Raw genomic sequence first — 22,695 nt, 5'->3', positions numbered from 1 at the left:
TTTTGGGCCATCAGTTTTATTCATTAAAAAATATCTTTGTTCAGCTATCGATGGTAATAATATATAGTGACATGCTGAACAATGAAATGCTCTTCCATTAGATTGTTGCCATTCATCCAATGGAATGGATGGTAACGGTTGCCTCGGCTCAATAAATCTGGGAAAGATTGTTTCAGGTAAAATTGTCAAAGTCACGGCCCGGGGGCCAGATCTGGCCCGCCACATCATTTTATGCGGCCCACGAAAGCAAAACACGCATGTCAAGTTCCATGATGCTTGCTCAAGTCTGAACCAAAATTTCAAATTGTGATCTGAAATCCACAATAACAGCCATTATTCTTGACTTCTGATTTTAAAATGAGTGAATCATCAATTTGTTGTGTGCTGTGTTTGTAATATGTGGAGGGCATTAACCATGTACTGTATATGGTTTCGCAACATTCATAACAGCCCTCCAAGGTAAACCGTAACTAAGATGTGGCCCGTGACAAAAAGGAGTTTGACACCCCTGGTTGAAGGGGTAACACTCAAAGATACACATTGCTCACTTCTTAAAATGACAACAATGAACTTTTTCCCTGACAAAAAATGATGACTGATGATTTTGTCACAATAGTCGAATTTGACTGGAATCTCATTCTGGCTTTCATATTTTATTTCAATATTTCTTTCCTTGTGTTCCCAGTACTTCCTGTTACCGGTACTCTCCTTCCACGTTTAGGGAAACCTGCCCCCAAACTGCCAATATTTTACTCATAAGAGTAGCGGTCCTCCGAAATGCGCCATTGTGTGACTGACATTTTGAGGGCTGATTGTGAAAAAAGATACGATGTGGACCTCCGGTAAGCATTGTGTTCTGCAAGTACCCATTAAACATTGCCACCATTCAACACAGCGCTCATCCTTTTTCAGCCAGCACAAACAGAGCTGCTGCTGTGCACCTTTTTGTAATTAGCGCTGTGTTGCTTTATCTTCATAATAGGGAAAAGTATGTGTGTGTTTCTGCTTCACTATTAAATGGCTGGTCATTTTTCTACTGTGTGAATTTCAACCATTGCGGAGTGTGATTGTGAGTCATTTAAAAGTGGATGCCGCTTGCAAACTTGCATTCGTCTTTGTCTGTCGGTTGCATTCAGTACACACATGACAGGACACTTCCAGAATCAATTTAATTGATTTAAGGGTTTTTGACATTTACTTACATTACATTACTTCCTGGTTGTTGCTTTGGCTATCCTGCATAAGCAAGAACCAATTTCAATAACAAATGAACCACTTAGCATTCTTCAAACACAACACAATTAAAAACTGTTTCAGGCGGCTCGGTGACCGAATGATTCGTATGTTTGTAGAACCGTCGAAAGACTCTGGGTTCAAATATACAGATGCAAAAAAATAAATAAATAAAACGCCACATTTGAAGATGAGAGAACGGATCAAAATTCGGATAAAAGTGAATGAGTGAAAGATGATCGACGATGAATATGTTTGCATTGGGCCTCCAAATGACTAGCTACAGCCCTGGGCTGAGCCAGACAACTTGTGACTATTAGCCGCTCGTGCAACGTTGGTGCGTGTGAAATACATGGACACTTCATACGTATGTTGTGGTCATATGCTTAAATTGTGCAACGATATTCTCATTGAGCATCGGAGCAATTTTTTCCCGCTCGGTTATGAGAATTGGTGAGATGATGAGTGCACAGCACGACGCCTCATCTCCTATTGTCGTCAAACACACAACAACGGTCTACCATCTATTTTTCCACATTTTCTACCTATCAAAAAACCAGCCCGGTGCACGGGTAGTGTTATGTTTAGTAAGGCATATTACCATATAGGACGAATATAAGACTGTGTTTTTGCATTGAAATAAGACTGAAAAAGTGGGGGTCGTCTTATATTCGGGGTCTAGACATTATACCCATTCACGACGCTACATGGCGCCAGATATCATTGAAGCCATTGCTGAACTTGACTCCCCAGGCCAAAGTGAATCCCTGCCACGAAGAATAAAAATAAAAAATAGTAAGTAAGAAGAAAAAGAGAAGAAAATAATAGAACAGATTGTCACGGTGTACCCGAAGCGACAGAATAATCGCTTCGTGTACAAAGAAATAACTGAAAGTGGATCCCCGAAATAGCAGACACAGAAAGAGATTTGTCAGAGAACAAAAGGGGTCTTTAATACAACACAAAAATACCCGACCGGGAGAATAACAAAAAGCCCTGGTCAAAATAAGGACCAGGAATTAAATAAGGAGAACAACGGAAAACGCTTGCGGGAAAATAGCAAGGATAGTCTGTATGGAAAAACGCTATAAAGTTCACAAAAAAAGAGAGCAACGACGCGCAATAGCAGCCACAAGGCTTAGAGGCAACGAATAATCAGTAGACGAAATGGGCGAGAGAATTGGCACGGCGTGGAATACTCCAGCAGTGAGTAGACTGCCAGAGCGTCCAAATAAAGGCTGAGTAATTAGTCACAAATGGGTGACTGGTGTGCAGGCGGCAGGCAAAAGCCTGCCCCCTGCTGGCAAACACGGGACGTTACACAGATAACAGAAAATGAAGAAATGTAGTGACAATCTGGAGAAAAGGGGGTCGAAGATCGGCCAGGTTAACCGGCAGCTGAGGAGAAGTTATGATGTCATTTACATTTCAAAAACCAGAAGCCATTCATTTACTAATGTAATTGCACTTTCGATTTGAATGAGGGAAAATAACATGCGTTTTCTCTTAAATATATTGTTATAATCATTTGTTTCAGATGTAGTGATATTATTTTCTGTATAAAAATTAATTTGGTGTTCAAAAAGTCTTTTTTCAAACTTGAGTCTTGAAAAAGAGGGGGTCGTCTTATAATCAGGGCCGTCTTCTATTCGGGCCAATACGGTAGTATAGTCTCGAGAGAAGCTGCTTACCCCGAGACCAGCAAAATTAACAGAGGGGTGGCTACGTCGGAGAGCAATGTTCGTGTTACAATGATCAGACGACGTGTCCTCGCCTTGCAATTCAGTTTTTTGGTCACATTTTTATTTCCCGCCCTGCTAATCAAATAAACTTTTTATGAAGTTGATATGAAATATATAATGTCCATACAGCTCGTGATGGATTTTTTGTTTTTAAATATGCATTTGCTATTCGCTGAAAGAGTGAGATCAGTGCACAATTGCACCTTAGAGGGAACATTGATCACTGGTCAGTATCGTAGTGCTTGTTACTTCACAAGTGCTTGTTATTTCTTCTCAGTAAGGAAAAGATTACAGTCCCGTTTGAGTAAAATATCTCTATTCGGCCGGTGAACAACAGAACGAACCTTCTCGAGGACTTTTTCTGATGTCAAAGCGCTAAATGTCAGCCGCACCGACATGTTGGAGCTGCTAATAGCAATAACGGTGGCAGCTGTGCCATGTGTCACATGGCACAGATGGGAGAGCGCCAGAATGGATGTGTGAGAAAGTACTTTGGGTTTTGCATACATCTCCCGGAAAAGTGGCCTCTGGGAGGCAAAAAATAAATAAATAGGTTAAGTACTCTCTTTCGCTGTTCTCCTCCACAAGGCTTAGCAATGGAGGAAATCGTGGAGCCCATCCCCCAGTGGATTATTCCTCCGACGGTGCTAAAGCCCCGTACTCCCACGGCCAGGCATCCTCAAACACATGTATTCATTACAGCAGATTTGGAATGTACCGCGCGCACTGAAGCAGCGGGTGGAGAACATGTGCGTGCCAGCTCGTCCTTCCCTGGCTTCCTTTTTCTTTTCTTTCAATTTTATCTGTCCCACTTTCAAATGCCTGGACACGCTTGGAGTACAAAGAAACATCGGGCCTCACATGCTAACACCCACACGTGTGCCCACGCATAATTGCACAAACACATAAGGTGGACAACACTCAGCCTGGTGCACTTTGGTCACATGTGGACAAGCCGAGTGACTGAGCGTGTGTCATTTCACACAGCGGTTGAGCCATCTAGTACCCGGCTGTCTTTGTGGCAGCACGGCTCCGAGGCAGCGCAAGATTAGCCCTTCGTGGATTTTCGGGAACTTGTGCAGCTAGCTCGTATGATTTAATGCCATGCGACCTGATGCTCAGTATGCATGCGTCGCCGTCGTTAACATTTAAGCGCACTGAGATGCCGCGGGCCGACGAGAGAAATACGACTGCATACCTGCGTAGTGTAATGACAGTCGCCCACTGCTAGAACGGCATCAGTAAAGCTCGGATTCGAGTGAGGCTGGCAGGGGGATTCATTTTACAATATGGTTATTGTAGCAGTGGAATGGCACTGCAGTGAATCACACTGAGAGCCTTGTACTTTGGAGTCAGCCAGTCCTCCATTAAGCGCCTTCAGCTGGTCCAGAATGCCGCTGCTCGCCTCTTGACTGGTACTCGTAAGAGGGAGCATATAACTCCCACTCTGGCATCCCTTCACTGGCTCCCCATTCATTTTAGAGTTATTTTCAAGATCCTCCTCTTTGTTTTCAAATCTCTAAATAATCTCGCGCCACTTTACCTCTCTGAGCTCATCCGCCCCTACACACCTGCCCGGCGCCACAGGTCTGCGGACCAGTCTTTGCTAGACGTACCAAGAACTAAACTGAGGCTCAGAGGGGATCGAGCCTTTTCTGTTGCTGGTCCCTCTCTCTGGAATGACCTCCCACTGAACATTCGGCAAGCCTCCTCGCTGCCCATCTTTAAAGCCCTCCTCAAAACTCACTTGTATTCTTTGGCGTTCGACTCAGCATGATTTGTCCTTGATTTTACTGCTTGGTGCTTTCCACCGCCTTTATTAGCGATTCGTCTTACTGTTTATTGTGTATGTTAAATCGCTCCATGTACAGCACTTTGTATGCAGCGATGGCTGTTCGAAAGTGCTCTATAAATACTGTTGACTTGACTTGACTTGACTTGAGAGGGCTTTGATATTCCGTCCCTCCAATGTACATTGAAAAATGAAACACTGGATGCATTTTAAAATGTAATTTGTCACACTATCTGAGCTTTGTCTCATGCAAACAACCTGAAATTTTGAACTCATGTCTAAGGTGACGCAAACTAATTATTTTAAAGCGGCCCAAAATTGAAATAATGAAGCTGGCTTTATGACTTATGTCAAATCATCCTTTCAGTTTCGCCCAAACGTTTACACTTCATGTAAATGAGTGTTGAATGTTGAAACAAAAAATGTTTGAAAGATGCCTGAAACAAAGAGTTGAGGTTTTGATGCATTTTCCATCCTTCTCATTCTCATTACAATCACCGCACTCACATTTGCACCAAAGGAAAATTTGGAGTCTTCAATGAACCTAACGTGCACGTTTGGCAAGGAAACTGGAGTTTGGATTTGAACCAAGGGCCTTTTAACGGTGAAGCAGATAACCATCGAGTAAACAGCTCTACTGATAAGTAGAAAATGCTTCAACTGCATATTGACCCCCAAAAGAGTTTATTTCAAGTTTCGACTTTACGCACTTGTATCTGCATGTCGTGCACATCAACAAGCTGCAATTAATTAAACTGATTCATTCTTTACATGAGCGGCCCGGTGGATCAGTGGTTAGTACATCAGAGGTACCAGGTTCAATTCCAGCTCCGGCCTCCCTGTGTGGAGTTTGCATGTTCTCCCCGGACCTGTGTGGGTTTTCTCCGGGTTTCCTTCCACGTTCCAAGAACATGCATAGCAGGTGGATTGAACACTCTAAATTGTCCCTAGGTGGGAGTGTGGGCGTGGATGGTTGTTTGTCTGTCTGTGTCTGTGTCCTGCGATTGGTTGGCAACTTATTCAGTGGCACCCCCACCTGTTGCCCGAAGATAGCTGGGATAGGCTCCAGCACCCTCCGCAACCCTTGTGAAGATAAAGCGGATCGGAAAATGGATGGATGGACGAATTATTTACGTTCTATTTAATTATGACATTGCTATTTTTATTAGTATAGTATTATGGAGTGTTGTCTTTCTTATTTAAAAAAAAAAGACCTTATAACATTTGTGAGTTATTTTTTCCCCGAGAGGGCGGCACCAGATTAATGGCATTTCCATTCATTTTAAGAGGAAAGATGATAGCATCTCTTATTTCAGTCTGAGCCAAAGTGAGGGATTATCATTTTAAAGCAAAAAAAAAAAATAAATAAGACGCAAGTATGATTGAGATGGTATTGTATAAGTAACAGAATTGAAAAGAAGGTATTGTCACGTTGTGCGCGAAGCGATAGGATAATTGCTTCGTGCACAACAAAAAATAAGGAAGTGGATCCCCGAAATGCAGACACCAAACAAGGTCTCCGTAGCAAAAGGGTTTAAGATAAGATAAGATATCCTTTATACGTCCCACAGTGGGGAAATTTACAGCCTCCAGCAGCAAGAATGTATGTAGAAAGAAAGGAGAAAGAGAAAAAAAAAACAACAACAAACATCTTTCAATTAAATACAATATGAACACAAATGGATAAAAAATATTATTATGATTGTTATTTTTTAATATACAAAAATTCGCACCGACAAAGTAGTAACAAAGTGCTGGTCAAAACAAGGACCAGAGGGCACAAAAAACGAATAACAAAAAGCGCTTGCACAAAAGGCAAGGGGGAAAACAAGAATCGCGAAGGCAAACAAAAAACAATGTAACCACTACACGCAAGCGAGAGCCAAATCACAAACAAAGAACCATACTTACAAAACACTGAGCACCGAGAGTTCAAAAAGCGAAACACGACGAGGTCTGTAGCAATAGCAGTCAATGAGCAAGGAAGTAGCAAGGCGAAATACAATACTCCAGCGATATGTGCATGTCAGAGGGCTCCTTAAATACAGACCGAGACTAATCATAGATTGGCAGCAGGTGTGCACCAAAAGTCCGCTGATGCCACCTGCTGGCCAGACTGACAGAACCGTGACAGTACCCCCCCCCCCCCCCTCAACGAACGCCTCCTGGCGGACCACCTGGCATCGATGGGTGCGCAGCGTGGAAGGCGCGGAGAAGGGACGGGTCCAAGATCCAGGAGCGGGGGACCCATTGCCGATCCTCCGGGCCGTAGCCCTCCCAGTCGACCAGGTACTGGAACCCCTTACCCCTGCGCCGAGAGTCCAGGATTTCCCTCACCGTGTACACCGGATCACCGTCGACAATCCGCGGAGGAGGAGGCGAGGTGGGAGGCGGAGCCAAGGGACTGGAGGCCACCGGCTTAAGCAGGGAAACGTGGAAGACTGGGTGGACCCTCATGGTGGGCGGCAGCCAGAGCTTGACTGAGACGGGGCTGACAATTGATTCCACCACGAACGGTCCCGTGAAGCGGGGCCCCAACTTGCTCGAAGTGCCGGCCAGACGCAGATCCCTCGTAGACAGCCACACCTTCTGCCCCACCTGATAACTTGGTGCCGGGCGACGTCGCCGATCTGCAATCTGCCGGTTCCTGGTGGCAGTACGCGACAAGGCTGCCCGGGTCTCCCTTCACACGTGATGGGCCCGCTTGAGATGGTGCTGTACCGACGGAACTTCCACCTGCCCCTCCTGTGATGGGAAAAGCGGAGGCTGATAGCCATAGGCAGACATGAAAGGAGACTGACCTGTGGCTGAGGAGACCAGCGTGTTATGCGCGTACTCCACCCAAGGCAGGTGGACGGCCCAAGATGAGGGACAGTGGAGACATACACACCGTAGCGCCGCCTCCAGGTCCTGGTTCATCCGTTCGGTCTGTCCGTTGGACTGGGGGTGGTATCCCGACAACAGGCTTGCCGTTGCCCCCATGGCGTGACAGAACCGTTTCCACACCCTGGAGACGAATTGGGGACCCCGGTCCGACACAATATCCAGCGGGATCCCATGGAGGCGAAAGACGTGGCTGATGAGGAGGTCGGCGGTTTCTAGGGCGGACGGCAGCTTGGACAACGGAATGAAATGGGCGGACTTGGAGAAGCGATCCACAATGGTGAGGATAACGGACTTTCCCCGGGAAACAGGGCGGCCAGTGACAAAGTCCATTGAGATATGGGACCAAGGTCGAGGAGGAACAGGTAAGGGTCGTAGCAAACCAGCCGGAGGATGATGTGAGACCTTACTGTATGCGCAGACGGAGCAGGCCTTGATATAGTCCAGAACATCCCTTCGAAGCTCAGGCCACCAAAACCGCTGAGTGACGAGATGCAATGTCCGGTTAACCCCGGGATGGCATGCCACCTTCGATGCGTGTCCCCACTGCAACACCTCCGCGCGCAGATGTGGGGGGCACAAATAGCCTTCCAGAAGGACATCCCACCGGAACTTGGGTTCCCTCTTGGGCCTCCTGTACCCTCCGCTCAATCTCCCACCTAAGCGCTCCCATGATGCGGTGGTCCGGTAGGATGCTCTGGGGTACACCGCTCTCGGCCGCTGGGTCATAGATCCGAGATAGGGCGTCAGGTTTCACATTCTTGGATCCGGGGTTGTAGGTGAGCGTAAAGTTGTAGCGTGTAAACAGGAGTGCCCACCGGGCTTGATGGGAGTTCAGTCGCTTGGCCGAGCGAATGTATGCGAGGTTCTTGTGGTCGGTGTACACGGTGAACGGCTCTCTAGTCCCTTCGAGCCAGTGTCTCCATTCCTGTAAGGCTAGCACGACGGCCAACAATTCTCGGTTCCCCACATCATAGTGGGCTTCAGCAGGACAGACGTCGTGAAAAGAAGGCGCAAGGGTGGATCTTCTGGTCGACTGGTGAACGCTGAGATAGCACTGCCCCCACTCCTGAATCCGAAGCGTCCACCTCCTCTACTACAAACGGAATATCAGGGTTAGGGTGTTGCAACACGGGCGGCCTAGTGAACGACTTCTTTAATTCGGCAAACGCCCTGTCGGCCTCTGAATCCCACCGAAACGGGACTTTGACGGACGTCAGCCGGGTCAACGGAAGTGCTCTCTGGCTGTAATTACGAATAAAGCGACGGTAGAAATTAGCGAACCCCAAGAAACGTTGTAACTGCTTCCTCGCAGTGGGTGTCGGCCATTCCACCACCGCCTTAATCTTGGCAGGATCGGCTCTCAACTGGCCCTTCTCCACGATGAACCCAAGGAATGAAATAGACTCAATGTGAAACTCACATTTCTCTGCTTTTACAAAAAGACGATTTTCCATTAGACGTTGCAAAATCAGCCTGACGTGGTGTTGATGTTCCTTGATTGTCTTTGAAAATATCAATATGTCATCTAAGTAAACAAAACACGTTCAATCCCAACACGTCGTTGATTAAACTTTGAAACACGGCAGGAGCGTTAGTTAACCCAAAAGGCATGACCAAATATTCAAAATGGCCCAATGGTGTCTTGAAAACAGTCTTCCATTCGTCGCCCTCCCTAATGCGGACCAAATGGTAAGCACTGCGTAGATCTAGTTTTGAGAAAACGGTTGCTGATTGGAGGGGGACAAATGCAGAATCCAATAGTGGAAGAGGATATTTGGTTTTTATGGTGATCTCATTTAGTCCCCGATAGTCTACACATGGTCGTAACGACTTGTCCTTCTTTTCAATAAAGAAGAACCCGGCCCCCAATGGGGACTTAGATGGCCTAATGAGGCCAGCCGAGAGTGAACTATCAATGTATTCCCTTAAAGCCTCTTGTTCTGGCTGTGAAACCTGGTAAAGTCGAGAACTCGGTAGAGGGACGTTAGACAGTAAGTCGATAGCACAGTCGTAAGGTCTGTGTGGAGGTAATGATTGAGCACGATCCTTACTAAACACTTGGCGTAAATCATGATAGATGCTTGGGACGTTGTCCAAGCAAATGGTTTCGGGCGGGTCGGTGCGAGGTAGCACTCTACCCCCCGCAGACAATGCGCGTAACAGAATGGGCTCCAATTCTCAATTGCGGTGCGATCCCACGCAATGACAGGATTATGGGTCTTTAGCCAGGGTAACCCAAGGATAACAGGTACCGACCGAGACTGCATAAGATAAAATCGCCTCTGTTCAACGTGATTACCAGAGACCTTTAACATTAAGGGGCCCGTGATCCGTTTCATCTCCGCCAGGAGTCGCCCATCGAGATCGTGAACACTTTTAGCCACAGCCAACTCCTCTATCGGACAACCCAGGTCATTAGCCAACTTAGTGTCAATGAAACAATCGTCCGACCCCGAGTCCACCAGGGCCCGAACCGGAAAAGCCCGTGAAGGACCATAGATTGTCCCGTCTAGCTCAAGTCTCTTGGAGAGTCCCAACCTGGACTCCCCTCCTCTAGGCTCCCGGTATTGTGTGCTGGGTATAGACTCACGGTTGTACGTGTGAGTAGACAAGCGGGTTGGGGTCATCGGGTGGTCGTCAACTCGATGTCCTTGTTGACCGCCGTAGGCCTGGTCACGAAACCGTCGTCGTCCTACCTCCGGCCCCACACGTCCTCCGCCCAGCTGCATAGGCTCTCCCTCAGCGGCGACGATCCTGGCACCGGGGTGCTGCTCTGGTCCGGACGGCCGCCAGGATTCGTGGTAGTCCGGCCGATCGCTCGTACATCGGGGCTGGACGCTGGCATTTCCCCGTTCGTCCCTACGTTCCTGCTTGCGCTCCCGCAGGCGGTTGTCCATAACAAGGGCCAGCTTAATGAGTTCTTCCAAATTGGTGCTGTCATCGCGGGTTGCCAGTGCGTCCTTTAATGATACATTTAACCCGCGGCGAAACAAGCCACACAGGGCGCGGTCCCCGTAACCACTACGGGCGGCCAGAATACGAAAAGAAATAGAGTATTCGGCCACCGATTGCTTTCCTTGCCGATAATCTAGTAAACGACCTTCGGCCTCTCTTCCCATCACTGGATGGTGGAAGACGCGCCGAAACTGCCACAAAATCAGGGAAGGAAGACCGAAGGCCGGGTTTAGCATTGCTCACTTCCAAAGCCCATGACGCCGCCTGACCAGTCAACAGACTCATTATGAATGCCACCTTAGTTTTATCCTTGGCATAGCTGTATGGTTGTTGGTCGAACACCAACGAGCATTGGTGAAGAAATTGTTCACCGAGCCCAAGTTCACCACCATAACATGGTGGGTGTGGGATATCGGGTTCCCGCTCCACCGGTGAACCCAAAATTTCGAGTCGATGGGCCAGCAGGGAGACTGTGCCCCGGAGTTCCGCGAGCGCTTGTTCCTGCTGACCCACCAGTTGTCCTTGGCTGGTCAAGGCGGTCATAATCTTGTTGAGGTCTGCGGGATCCATGTTGGCTGGAGTATTCCGTCACGTTGTGCGCGAAGCGATAGGATAATTGCTTCGTGCACAACAAAAAATAAGGAAGTGGATCCCCGAAATGCAGACACCAAACAAGGTCTCCGTAGCAAAAGGGTTTAATATACAAAAATTCGCACCGACAAAGTAGTAACATAAAGTGCTGGTCAAAACAAGGACCAGAGGGCACAAAAAACGAATAACAAAAAGCGCTTGCACAAAAGGCAAGGGGGAAAACAAGAATCGCGAAGGCAAACAAAAAACAATGTAACCACTACACGCAAGCGAGAGCCAAATCACAAACAAAGAACCATACTAACAAAACACTGAGCACCGAGAGTTCAAAAAGCGAAACACGACGAGGTCTGTAGCAATAGCAGTCAATGAGCAAGGAAGTAGCAAGGCGAAATACAATACTCCAGCGATATGTGCATGTCAGAGGGCTCCTTAAATACAGACTGAGACTAATCATAGATTGGCAGCAGGTGTGCACCAAAAGTCCGCTGATGCCACCTGCTGGCCAGACTGACACAGAACCGTGACAGGTATAATGTGATTTCGGAGCAGTATGTGCAATACAGTTCCGTGACCTTATGGTGCACAAGTAACAATGTATCTTCAATTGAAAGGAAATGACTCCCCTGTGTGCCATGCCAGAAAAATTTGAAGAGAACCTTCAGTGATCTACAAAAAAAGAAAAAAAAAAAAGAAAAAGAAAAAGAATGTCCCCAGTATTTTCAAGTTTTATCCGCCTACTGACAGAAATAGACCTCTGGACTATTTGCATGTAATTTACCTTGACTAAGCCCCCTGGTTATTATAAGATAAGATAAGATATCCTTTATTCGTCCCACACTGGGGAAATTTACAGCCTCCAGCAGCAAGAATGTATGTAGAAAGAAGAAAGAAGAAAGAGAAAAAAAACAACAAACATCTTTCAATTAAATGCAATATGAACACAAAATGGATAAATCGCAGTACTATTTACAATTTTCCTTCACATCATTTAATTATTATTATTATTATGATTGTTATTTTTTATTCATCTCCCCCACATTGTAATATCCCCTCATGAAACAGGACAATTGTCAACATGATGTTGCTAGACTTACCATTGAAACAGACACCTCTTTAAAACGTGGAGCAAGTTAAAAGCAGGCGGGGAAATTCCCGACTGACATGCGCATTATTTTGGATAACATGATGAGGTCATGTTTGACTTGGTAATCGGCATTGTTTTCGTGGTGGTCAGCGTACTACAAGCTAGTGCGGAGAAAGACGACTTTTATGAAGCAATGTATTTTTTAATGGGGGATGGAGCAATCATCCACTCTGAAAATGGTCAGGGGGCAGGCCGACAATCATTGCCGTTGAACATGTTCATTGTTTCCGAAAATAACGGAGCACGACTTGGATTTGAACAGGAAAAACATAGAACTATTCACACAATGGTGAGAAATTGCCCTATCGTGAAAAATGTCTCACTCGGATCGAAGCGAGAGGATTTCACACTATCCACTTCCTGACCGCGGAATAGTGAACAAACGCACAAGCAGTGGTCCTCCATTCCTTTTGTCTTGTTTCAGATTTTTTCCCTGGTGAGTTATCCCCCCCGCCCGCAGACTAACAAAGTATCCCAAGCCACACGATATGCCTCGAATGAGCAAACTAAACAACAATGATTATTATGTGTTTTTTTGTTTTGTTTTGTTTTATGATTTGCCTTAGACCAAGGCAAAACACATTATCTATAATGTTGCTGCATGGATGGATAATTAAAGTTATTATCTCCCCACATTGTAATTTCTTGTGCAGTATTATTATATTGACTATCTTATTTCCATTGCGGTATTTTCATAAAAAAAACAAGGCAGTCATAATTGGTACAGCTGAAATTTCAAAGGCGCAAATGAGTTTTCGTCTTGTGCCGCACACAAATTAAACAGATTGAAAGCAACAAAAAAGGGATTTGGCAGTAAAAACCTGTTGATGATGTTTATTGCCCAAGGGACCACTAGCAACCAGGATATGGTTTGGGATTTTTCATTAAAGTTAGTTTCATTTCGCTTTCAGTCAATTTCTGTTCACTGTAATTAGGTTTGAGTGCAGGTTTGTTGGTGTTGTTGTTTTTTTTTAGCTTTTATTTTTTTCAAATCAAAATGAAAAACGTTTTAGTTGCTTTACATTAATTTTAGTATTAGTTTTACTTAGTATATGGAGTACTTCTCGGGTGGAAGATGAAAAAAAACGTAAAAAAAATAAGGTAGACTACAATCCTCAAATGACTGTTTGACTTTCCTTCTTCTGCATAGCCAGAAAGCAATACAGAAATAAATACCGTACATTTAAAATGAAGCCTCAAAGGTGATGTATGACAGATGTCGGATGAAGATGAAAACGAAAGACATTTTCATCAGAATTATAGTTAGTTTTACTTAGTTTTAGAAATGTAAGTTTATAGACATCGTTTTTATTTTTGGAAAAGCATTTTCTTTTTTATTTTGTGAATGAAAGCATTTTTTTTCAATTTAGGTCATTATTTTATTCATTTTCATTAACTCTCAAAACCTCGCGGATAACTTACAGTATGGGAGCGCTCAAAATAGTCGCTCAATTCAGTACAACTTCATCAATGTGGAGAGCAAATTGCCCACTATGAATGATGAGTCCAACTTATTGTTCTTCACAAAAGTCCAGCTCCGATTTGTCTGGGCGAACTTTTGAATGAATAATGAACATCAAACAATAGCGCCCCAAATGGCACTTTCTCTTATGAAATGAAAATATGTTCTTTTTTTTCTTCGTCAGGTGGCTCATCAGTGATCCCCAAGGCCAACACAACTTCAGATTTCCGCGTTCTCCCTGAAGCGGCCACGTCCAAACCTCAGGATGAATCGGCCCCAGTGGAGCCCGGAAGCGCCAGCGGCATCAGCAACGGCGGTCGAACCCAAAGCCTCCCAGAAAGCAGCAGTGTCCCATCGCCGGATGTGAAAGAACCACGAGCCCTCAACTCCCCTCCTCCTCCACCCTCCCCTGCACTCCCTTCTCCTCCATCACTTCCCCCGGGAAGTCCAGAACTCCCCCCTCCGCCTCCCCTTGTCCCAACTCGGATGCTGCCATCACCCAAATCTTCCCCTTCCCCGAGTCTTCCCTCGACTCCGCCTCCCGCCGAGAGCCCCCAGCGCCCAACCAACCTCCACCTAAAGACGCTGCCCCGCCTTCTCCCGCGAGAGAATGGAGGGCCTCCTACTGTGGTGAATGAAGATGAGGAGGAGAGAAAGATGCTGGAGGAGGATCTAAAAAAATGCATTGATGACTACAAAAAGATCCGCTTGCCCAGAGTATTTCCAGATCGTAAGAGGCATTGGCAAAACGACTTGCTGAAAAAGTACAATGCGTAGTGTGCATCAGTTTGGACTGTCCCTTTTCTACCAATCATGAGTAAAGTTGACCATATTTTCACAGCGCTTGCATCCGCCTCTGGCGACCACCGTCGGCAAGATCCCTTCGGCTCTACAGCTAGATGCCATCAGCAAGGCAGTATACTGACGCACAAAGCTAGTCTACTTGTTAACGACACTCACGTTTGTCCAAGGTTATTCTCTTAATAATATAATAATAATATACAGTACACTTGTGTTCAACAATTATTCAATCATTAAATATCCCAGCAGTGCATCATTGAACGTGCAGTGCTGTCATTTTAGAATTTGCTCTTGACATGACTCGACATGACATCGTCAATAACAAGCTCTGGGCGGGTAGCTCTGATTCCATTCTGCAATTTATTGTGCCGCAGTCGATGTAACAAAGTTTAATTAACGCAACATACAAATGTACAAAAATTGTAAAGGTATTATTCCTGAATATTCTTTTTGACTTTCAAGTTTTTATTGGCATTAATTAAAATGAATTTTAACGGGATTATTTTTTTCTCGCGAGATTAACGCGGCACACGTCACAAGCGGATGTTACGGTGCTCTATAAATACACCAGAAACAAAACAACAAGCGGCGCTGCAGAAGTCCACGCCCATGTCTGTTTTACCAGCCACGGCAGTGCGAGACACCGAAAACGGATACTTAAAGATTTTATGAATGGAAAGTTTACTTTTAAAAAGTTGCCAGATTGCTCCACTGACAAGACCAAAGTTATCTGTTCTTCTCTCTCTCTGTATCATACAGGTACATGATGTATGACACTGACGCGATTGTTACTTGTTTGGAACTATTTTGTGTGGAAGGTTACCGTGTTCTGCGTTCATATAAATAGAGCGGGTGGAGCTTCTCTGTGTTTGACAGTGGTAGCGACCTAGCGAAAATAAAACGTCTCCAAAATATTTTTTTCACTGTTGTTGATGGACAGTATTGTGTGAGAGATTATGTGTGAATAACTGCTCCAAGTGAAAAATGTTCATGTAAAATTGAAAATCGAAATTGTTATTTTAGTAAATATTTGCATTTGGCACATAGAAAACTGATTCATGATTCCATGTTGATGAGAGCATTAAAATGGGGGAAAAATAGGACAAAAAATTTAAAAGGAAATTCAGAAACGATAAAAATGTGTGAGTAATCACGATAAATTTTTTGTTCATTTGAGTTAATTATGACAGTTGCATTTTTAATTAGATTAATTATTTTAATCGTTTGACAGCTCTAATATATATATATATATATATATATATATATATATATATATATATATATATATATATATATAAAACATGAATTTCATATCACACAATTTTTATACTGGTACTTTGATTTAAAGATGACAATACGCAAAAATCTACAAAAATTTTAGAAATTGTAACACAAGGGTTGTTAAAAGTAATATCGATCAGAGTATGACTCTGAAGTGCAGGGCACGGCAGGGTATTTGTTACGGTTGTGAAGTCCTTTGTTCCTAAAATTGGTTCGTTAAATTACATCTTTCATTTATTTATTGTCAATACAGTGGACCATTGCTATTCGCAGGGGATAAGGATCAGCCCGCCCGGGAATATTCTAAAAAATCCACGAACAATCCACGTACAAGTGACTTCCATTGAAATCCAGTGGAGAGGGAAAAAAATATATTTATTTTTCTTTTTTTCAACCTCCCAAAATACCTACCAAAAAAAAATACTCATCGGAGTGGGAATGGGGAAAAACACGCAGGGATCCAGTGTAATATAAAGCAAACGTTGATTTTATACATGTTTTTTAAAAAAAGATTAAATAATTTGTTTCATTTATTTCATGTGAATACAATTTTAAAAAATGTAACCGAGTTTACATTCACAATGAAAAATATATTTGATGAAATCATTGAAACATGAGGATGAAATGTTATTTTTGCAAATACTTTCACACACATCACTTCAACTTTCTTTTTTCCCCTATCTACACCTGACCTGGACCGTTTCTGTCCTGACACAATTTTGTGCCATTAGAGATCATCATGCTTGTTTTAAATGCACATTTTTATCCTGTGTTTTAAGCTCTTGTAAAGTGTCTTTGAGTGGGATGAAAAGCGCTTTCAAATAAAATGTATTATTATTATTATTACCATTGATTAGTCATCAATGACCAGTTTATCTTTGTTCATCCCCGCTCCAGATAGTGACAGGAAGAACAATGACTGTAAATAGTCTGCCCCTCAAGATGGCAGAAGCTACAGCTCCTGAGAGTATATCATCGGCTTTGTGTTCAATGAAACAGTCGCAGATTTCCCAACGAGGAAGTTTGCCAGTTCTGTTTGGGGGGTGTGCAGACAACACAATTCTCTTCTACTTAGAGAGCAGACATAGAAGGTGGCTATTTACAGCCATAATGGACAGAGATTAGAAAAAGTTGGGGAGTTGCAAGCAAGGCAGCCAAACCATTCGTACAAGTGCTGCTACTTGGAACTTCTCCCCTTGAAATTTTACGTGTTTAAACCCCCCCCCCCCAAAAAAAAACACTAGTATACATTTTTAATTGCTTCCGTGAGAGTCGAGAACGGGTAGAGCAAAAAAGGAGGTTGAAAATCAGTTTGTTATTTTGACTCTTAACACGCACGTCATGTCATGAATTATTTTGGTGTCAGAACTGACTATGTGATCTAACGGGAATGTGGGAAAATATTGTATTGAGTTAACAAAGATTGGGTTGACAGAGCATGTTCCTGGACCATATGGAGTCTTCAGTGAATCTATGACGCACAATTTTGATTCGTGGAGGAAGACTGGTGACTCACATTCAACATTTATCAAACCACACGTCTGGAAAATGAAGCTATAAAACGATGTTTTGAGGACTGAAATTCCTGTCAAACCCGTCAATGTGGAGTTAAAAGCTTTTTCTGTCTCCAATGCTTGTGATTAAAGGCTGAGTCCGTTTTGTCCATTTTTGTGATTACATTATCTTCCGGATTGCAATGGGGAGCTTTCAGCCAGAGAATGCAGTGTACCGCGAAGCAAAATGGGTTCTTAGCCCAGCCAGAGTGAGGAATAATAATGATATAACGGTGTGAAGCCTTCAGTGGGGAATGAGCAGGTGTGTGCGTTCACGTTCAAGGGCTGCTTTTTCCTTTCACCTTGTCACACTAATTTCATTTGCATTTTCCTAGCTGCATTTTACTCTCCATATTTATAGGTTGCATTATATTCCATTAGACACGAGGACAGTGATATCGAACATCTGCAGACTACAGGGCTAATACCGTATCTGCTTTTTTTGCAAACAGATCACTTACTGATGTCATCTTTTGCATAATAAGAGGACTGAAAAAACCCCTGAAGTAACATTTGAACAATCTTAAATGTCGTGTGTGTGCAGTTAGCAAACACATAAATGGGTATAGACATTGATTAAATATTGGCAGAATAAATAAGAGCAGGAACCAATATATCATTGCTTTAGCCATCCATTTTCTGAACAGCTTTCTCGTCACAGGGATCGGGGGGGGGGGGGGGGGGGCTGGAGGCGATCCCAGCTATCTTAGGACAGTAGATGGAGGACACCCTGAACCGGTTGCAAGCCAATGACAGGGCACACAGAGACAAACAACCATGCTCGCTCACACTCACACCGAGGGACAATTTAGAGGAGGGGTGCCCAAACTTTTTTGAGCGAAGATCTACTTTTGATCGCCCGACCTCCCGCGATTGACCCTTTACCCCGCACACACATGCACATAAACACGCATGCCATGATGAGCAACAGCCTATGCCATCGGTGAATTATACACAAAACAAACTCTGAAGGAGAATAATTATAACAATAAAAGATAGAGTGTATTGCAGCTTGTGAACAGACTGTTCACAAGCTGCAATTGCAGACTGCTGAGCGCTAACAACTTCCAGTGACGCAGGTCACACACCACCGTACATTAGAGCTGACCTGCTTTATCTTTTTTTTATTTTTTAATACTTTGTGAAAGTACGACCGATAGGATGACACAAAGAATATATTACTAACATGCACCGAGACACACAAATGTTTGTTTGCTTTTTTCCTCATCGTCACCTCTCGCAATCGACTTGGGACCAGTCCGCGAGCAACCGGTCGATCGCGACCGACGTAACGGGCACCCATGATTTAGAGCAGTGGTCACCAACATGGTGCCCGCGGGCACCAGGTAGCCCGTGAAGACCACTTGAGTAGCCCGCCAGTGCCTGGACATTGTGATTTGCTAGTAGAAATTATGATTTAAAAATGCAAACATTGGCAGTACTGTGAGACATTTCGAAACACGATCAAAGTCTGACAATTTAAATCATCAAGTATTAAAAATAACACATCCTCATATTATTGAAGGTATTTTGGACAAATATGTTATTTCAGACGTGTATCAATTTGGTAGCCCTTCACACAATTGGTACACATGAAGTTGCTCTCACCCTCAAAAATGTTGGTGACACCTGATTTAGAGAGTTCAATCAGCCTGCCATGCATGTTTTTGGAATGTGGGAGGAAACCGGAGTACCTGGGGAGAACATGCCAACACCACACAGGAAGCTCGGAGCTGGGATCGAACCCACTACCTCTGCACCGTGAGGCTAACGCGCTGACCACTCGCCCACCGGGCCACCCACTCATTGCTTTATAGTTTACTTTAATATAGAAGTCATTCCCAACCACTGTTAAACAGAATATTTAGTCATCAGGTCGCGAGGGGTGAAGAGGAGAAAAACAACAAACAACCATTTGTGTGTCTTTGTGCATGTTAGTAATACATATACTGTACACACACACACACACACACACACACACACACACACACACACATATATATATATATATATATATATATATATATATATATATATATATATATATATAAGCGGCTGGATAGCTCAGTTGGTAAGGCATCGGTTTGGCATACGGGTGACGGTGGTTCGAATCCCGCTTGGGGCAAAAATGAGCACATAACACCATCCAGTGTGGGTCCTTGGGCAAGATCCTTCACGCTAATGCCTACCTCATACAATGATGAGAGACAATAAAACGAATGACATGTCGGCTCAGACGTCGCCCGGCCAAACAAGGTCTGCGTCAGGTGCTGGGGAACCAGAGCACCCTGATGAAAAATGGGCTACTGGAACAAAGCGGAGATGGGCGAGATGCGATAACATGGCTCTGTTGGAATGCTACTACTCAAGCAACCCTAGTCAGAGGGGTTACATGCAGAGAATGTGGGCTAAATGGTTACTTCGAAACCCACAGTCACGGTTGACCGCGAAACAACTAGTAGCTCAGTGTTCCAACATCCACAAACGGCAACTGCTGTCACAACTTGAGATTGATGAGGCACAACGCAGGTTCCATGGTGAAGGGCCCCAGGCTGCCAGTTCAGAGGAGGTCATACAAGAGATTGGGAGGCAAGCCCCAATGAATGCAGATGATGAGATTGGGTGGTCAGCCCCAATGAATGAAATGCTGAGCGAGGCAGCAACTGACCTGAAAGCTAAGATCATGGCGAGAATGAAAGCTGGGCAACCTAGAAACCGATTACAACGGCTATGTGAAGTACCATCTGAAAGTCTCATAGAAAGTGTGAATGCAGCCATCGAGGCCCAGATACACCACACCAGACAAGACCCAAGGTGTAGGTTGTGCAAAGAGGCACCTGAGACAATCCAACACATAACTGCAGGGTGTAAGATGCTGGCAGGGAAAGCCTACATGGAACGCCATAACCAGGTGGCTGGCATAGTCTACCGAAACATCTGTGCGGAGTATGGACTGGAAACCCCAAGGTCAAAATGGGAAACACCTCCGAAGGTGGTGGAGAATGACAGAGCGAAGATCCTGTGGGACTTCCAGATCCAGACTGACAAGATGGTAATGGCGAACCAACCAGATATCGTGATCATAGATAAAGGGCAGAGGAAAGCCGTTGTAGTGGATGTAGCGGTCCCAAGTGATGGAAACATCAGGAAGAAGGAACATGAGAAACTCGAGAAATACCAAGGGCTCAGAGAGGAGCTGGAGAGAGCCTGGAAGGTAAAGGTGACAGTCGTGCCTGTGGTGGTCGGAGCACTCGGGGCAGTGACCCCCAAACTAGATGAGTGGTTGCAACAGATCCCGGGAACAACGTCGGACATCTCAGTCCAGAAATGTGCAGTGCTGGGAACAGCAAGGATACTGCGCAGAACCCTCAAGCTTCCTGGCCTCTGGTAGAGGACCCGAGCTGAATGAGGGACGGACACCACCCGAGGGGTGAGATGAGGATTTTTTTTTTTTTTTTTATATATATATCCTCGTCTCATACATGAATCACTGAATGCTTGGAGGTGAACAGGACCCTAAGAGCCTTCGTTGCGAACTCGATAGGGATGTGGAAAACCACACTTGAAGCCAATGGCAAGCCACTTATCCAAGTGTCCATCAAATGTGGCATATACCAAGGTGATGCACTCTCCCCACTGCTGTTCTGCATAGGACTGAACCGCCTAAGCCAAGTAATCACCAAGACAAGCTATGGATACCGCCTCAGAAATGGAGCTACAATCAGTCACCTCCTCTACATGGAAGACATAAAGCTGTATGCTAAGAGCGAAAGTGGCATAGATTCCCTGATCCAAACGACCAGGATCTACAGCAGCAACATCGGGATGTCATTCGGGCTAGAGAAATGTAGTCGGATGGTGACTAAGAGAGGAAAGGTAGTCCGCACTGAAGGGGTCTCACTCCCTGAAGGAACAATAGCAGACATTGAGGACAGCTACAAGTACCTCGGTATACCACAAGCCAATGGCAACCTCGAACTGGCAACAAGGAAAGCGGCTATGGCCAAATACCTCCAGTGAGTGAGGCAAGTCCTAAGAAGCCAGCTCAATGGCAGGAATAAGACCCGGGCAATAAACAGCTATGCCCTGCCAGTGATCAGATACCCTGCAGGAATAATAAGGTGGCCAAAGGAAGAGATTCAGACCACGGACGTTAAGACCCGAAAGCTCCTAACCATGCATGGAGGGTTCCATCCCAAATCCAGCACCCTGAGACTGTACGCAAGCCGAAAGGAAGGAGGCCGGGGACTAGTGAGTGTGAGAGCCACTGTCCAGGATGAAACATCCAAGCTCCATGAATACATCAAGGAGAAGGCTCCAACGGATGACGTACTCAGAGAATGTCTCAGACAATGGGGAACAGAAGATGAGGCGCTGGAAGAGGGACCATCATGGGAGGACAAGCCCCTACACGGGATGTACCACCGGACCATAACTGAAGTGGCTGATCTCAAGAAGTCCTATCAGTGGCTAGAGAGGGCTGGCCTGAAGGACAGCACAGAGGCACTCATCATGGCTGCTCAGGAGCAGGCCCTGAGCACCAGAGCCATTGAGGCCCTGATACACAACACCAGACAAGACCCAAGGTGTTGGTTGTGCAAAGAGGCACCTGAGACGATCCAACACATAACTGCCGGGTGTAAGATGCTGGCAGGGAAAGCCTACCTGGAACGCCATAACCAGGTGGCTGGCATAGTCTACCGAAACATCTGTGCAGAGTATGGACTGGAAACCCCAAGGTCAAAATGGGAAACACCTCCGAAGGTGGTGGAGAATGACAGAGCGAAGATCCTGTGGGACTTTCAGATCCAGACTGACAAGATGGTAATGGCACTGCTGTCATGTGTGGTGATCGGGTTAAAGGTCGAGACAGTGAGTGAGTGGAAAGTAAAGCCACCAGGTCTCTTACTCGTCTAATTTTGTAGCAAATAGTCCCAACTTTGTTATATTTTGTTCATATACTGTACTGTATGCTGCAGATTTTGTGTTATAAACAATTTTTGGGAAATAGATTGTTGCACTTTGTTGCTTGTGTTGTCACACACGTATGGTGTTAACATACTTGGACGTTCATACAGGACATCGTTGTTTCACTATTTTCTTTTTAAAAGTATGTTAATACTTTAATGGTTTTGTTCTGTTGATGTTTGGTATGGATTGTCAACACATGCAGGTTTTTATATGTATGTAGCTTGTGCTGACCTGGCCCACCTGTCAAATTTTTTAAATCAATTTGGCCCCTGAGGCAAAAC

At 44.9% G+C, this 22,695-nt stretch overlaps 1 protein-coding gene across 1 annotated transcript in view; it reads left to right on the top strand.

Moving 5' to 3' along the window:
- kctd12b (potassium channel tetramerisation domain containing 12b) overlaps positions 1 to 17,557 on the top strand; it is a 29,197-nt gene extending 11,640 nt beyond the window's left edge. Inside the window, exon 2 of the mRNA XM_052059872.1 lies at positions 13,993 to 17,557. Within this exon, the coding sequence (XP_051915832.1) occupies positions 13,993 to 14,585 (593 nt within the window). The 3' untranslated portion in view covers positions 14,586 to 17,557. The remainder of the gene's footprint in view (positions 1 to 13,992) is intronic.
- Positions 17,558 to 22,695: the final 5,138 nt, after the last annotated feature.

This window comes from Hippocampus zosterae, chromosome 1 (genome assembly GCF_025434085.1).
Source record: "Hippocampus zosterae strain Florida chromosome 1, ASM2543408v3, whole genome shotgun sequence".
Lineage (NCBI taxonomy): Eukaryota > Metazoa > Chordata > Actinopteri > Syngnathiformes > Syngnathidae > Hippocampus > Hippocampus zosterae.
This window is presented reverse-complemented; position numbering and strand designations above follow the sequence as displayed.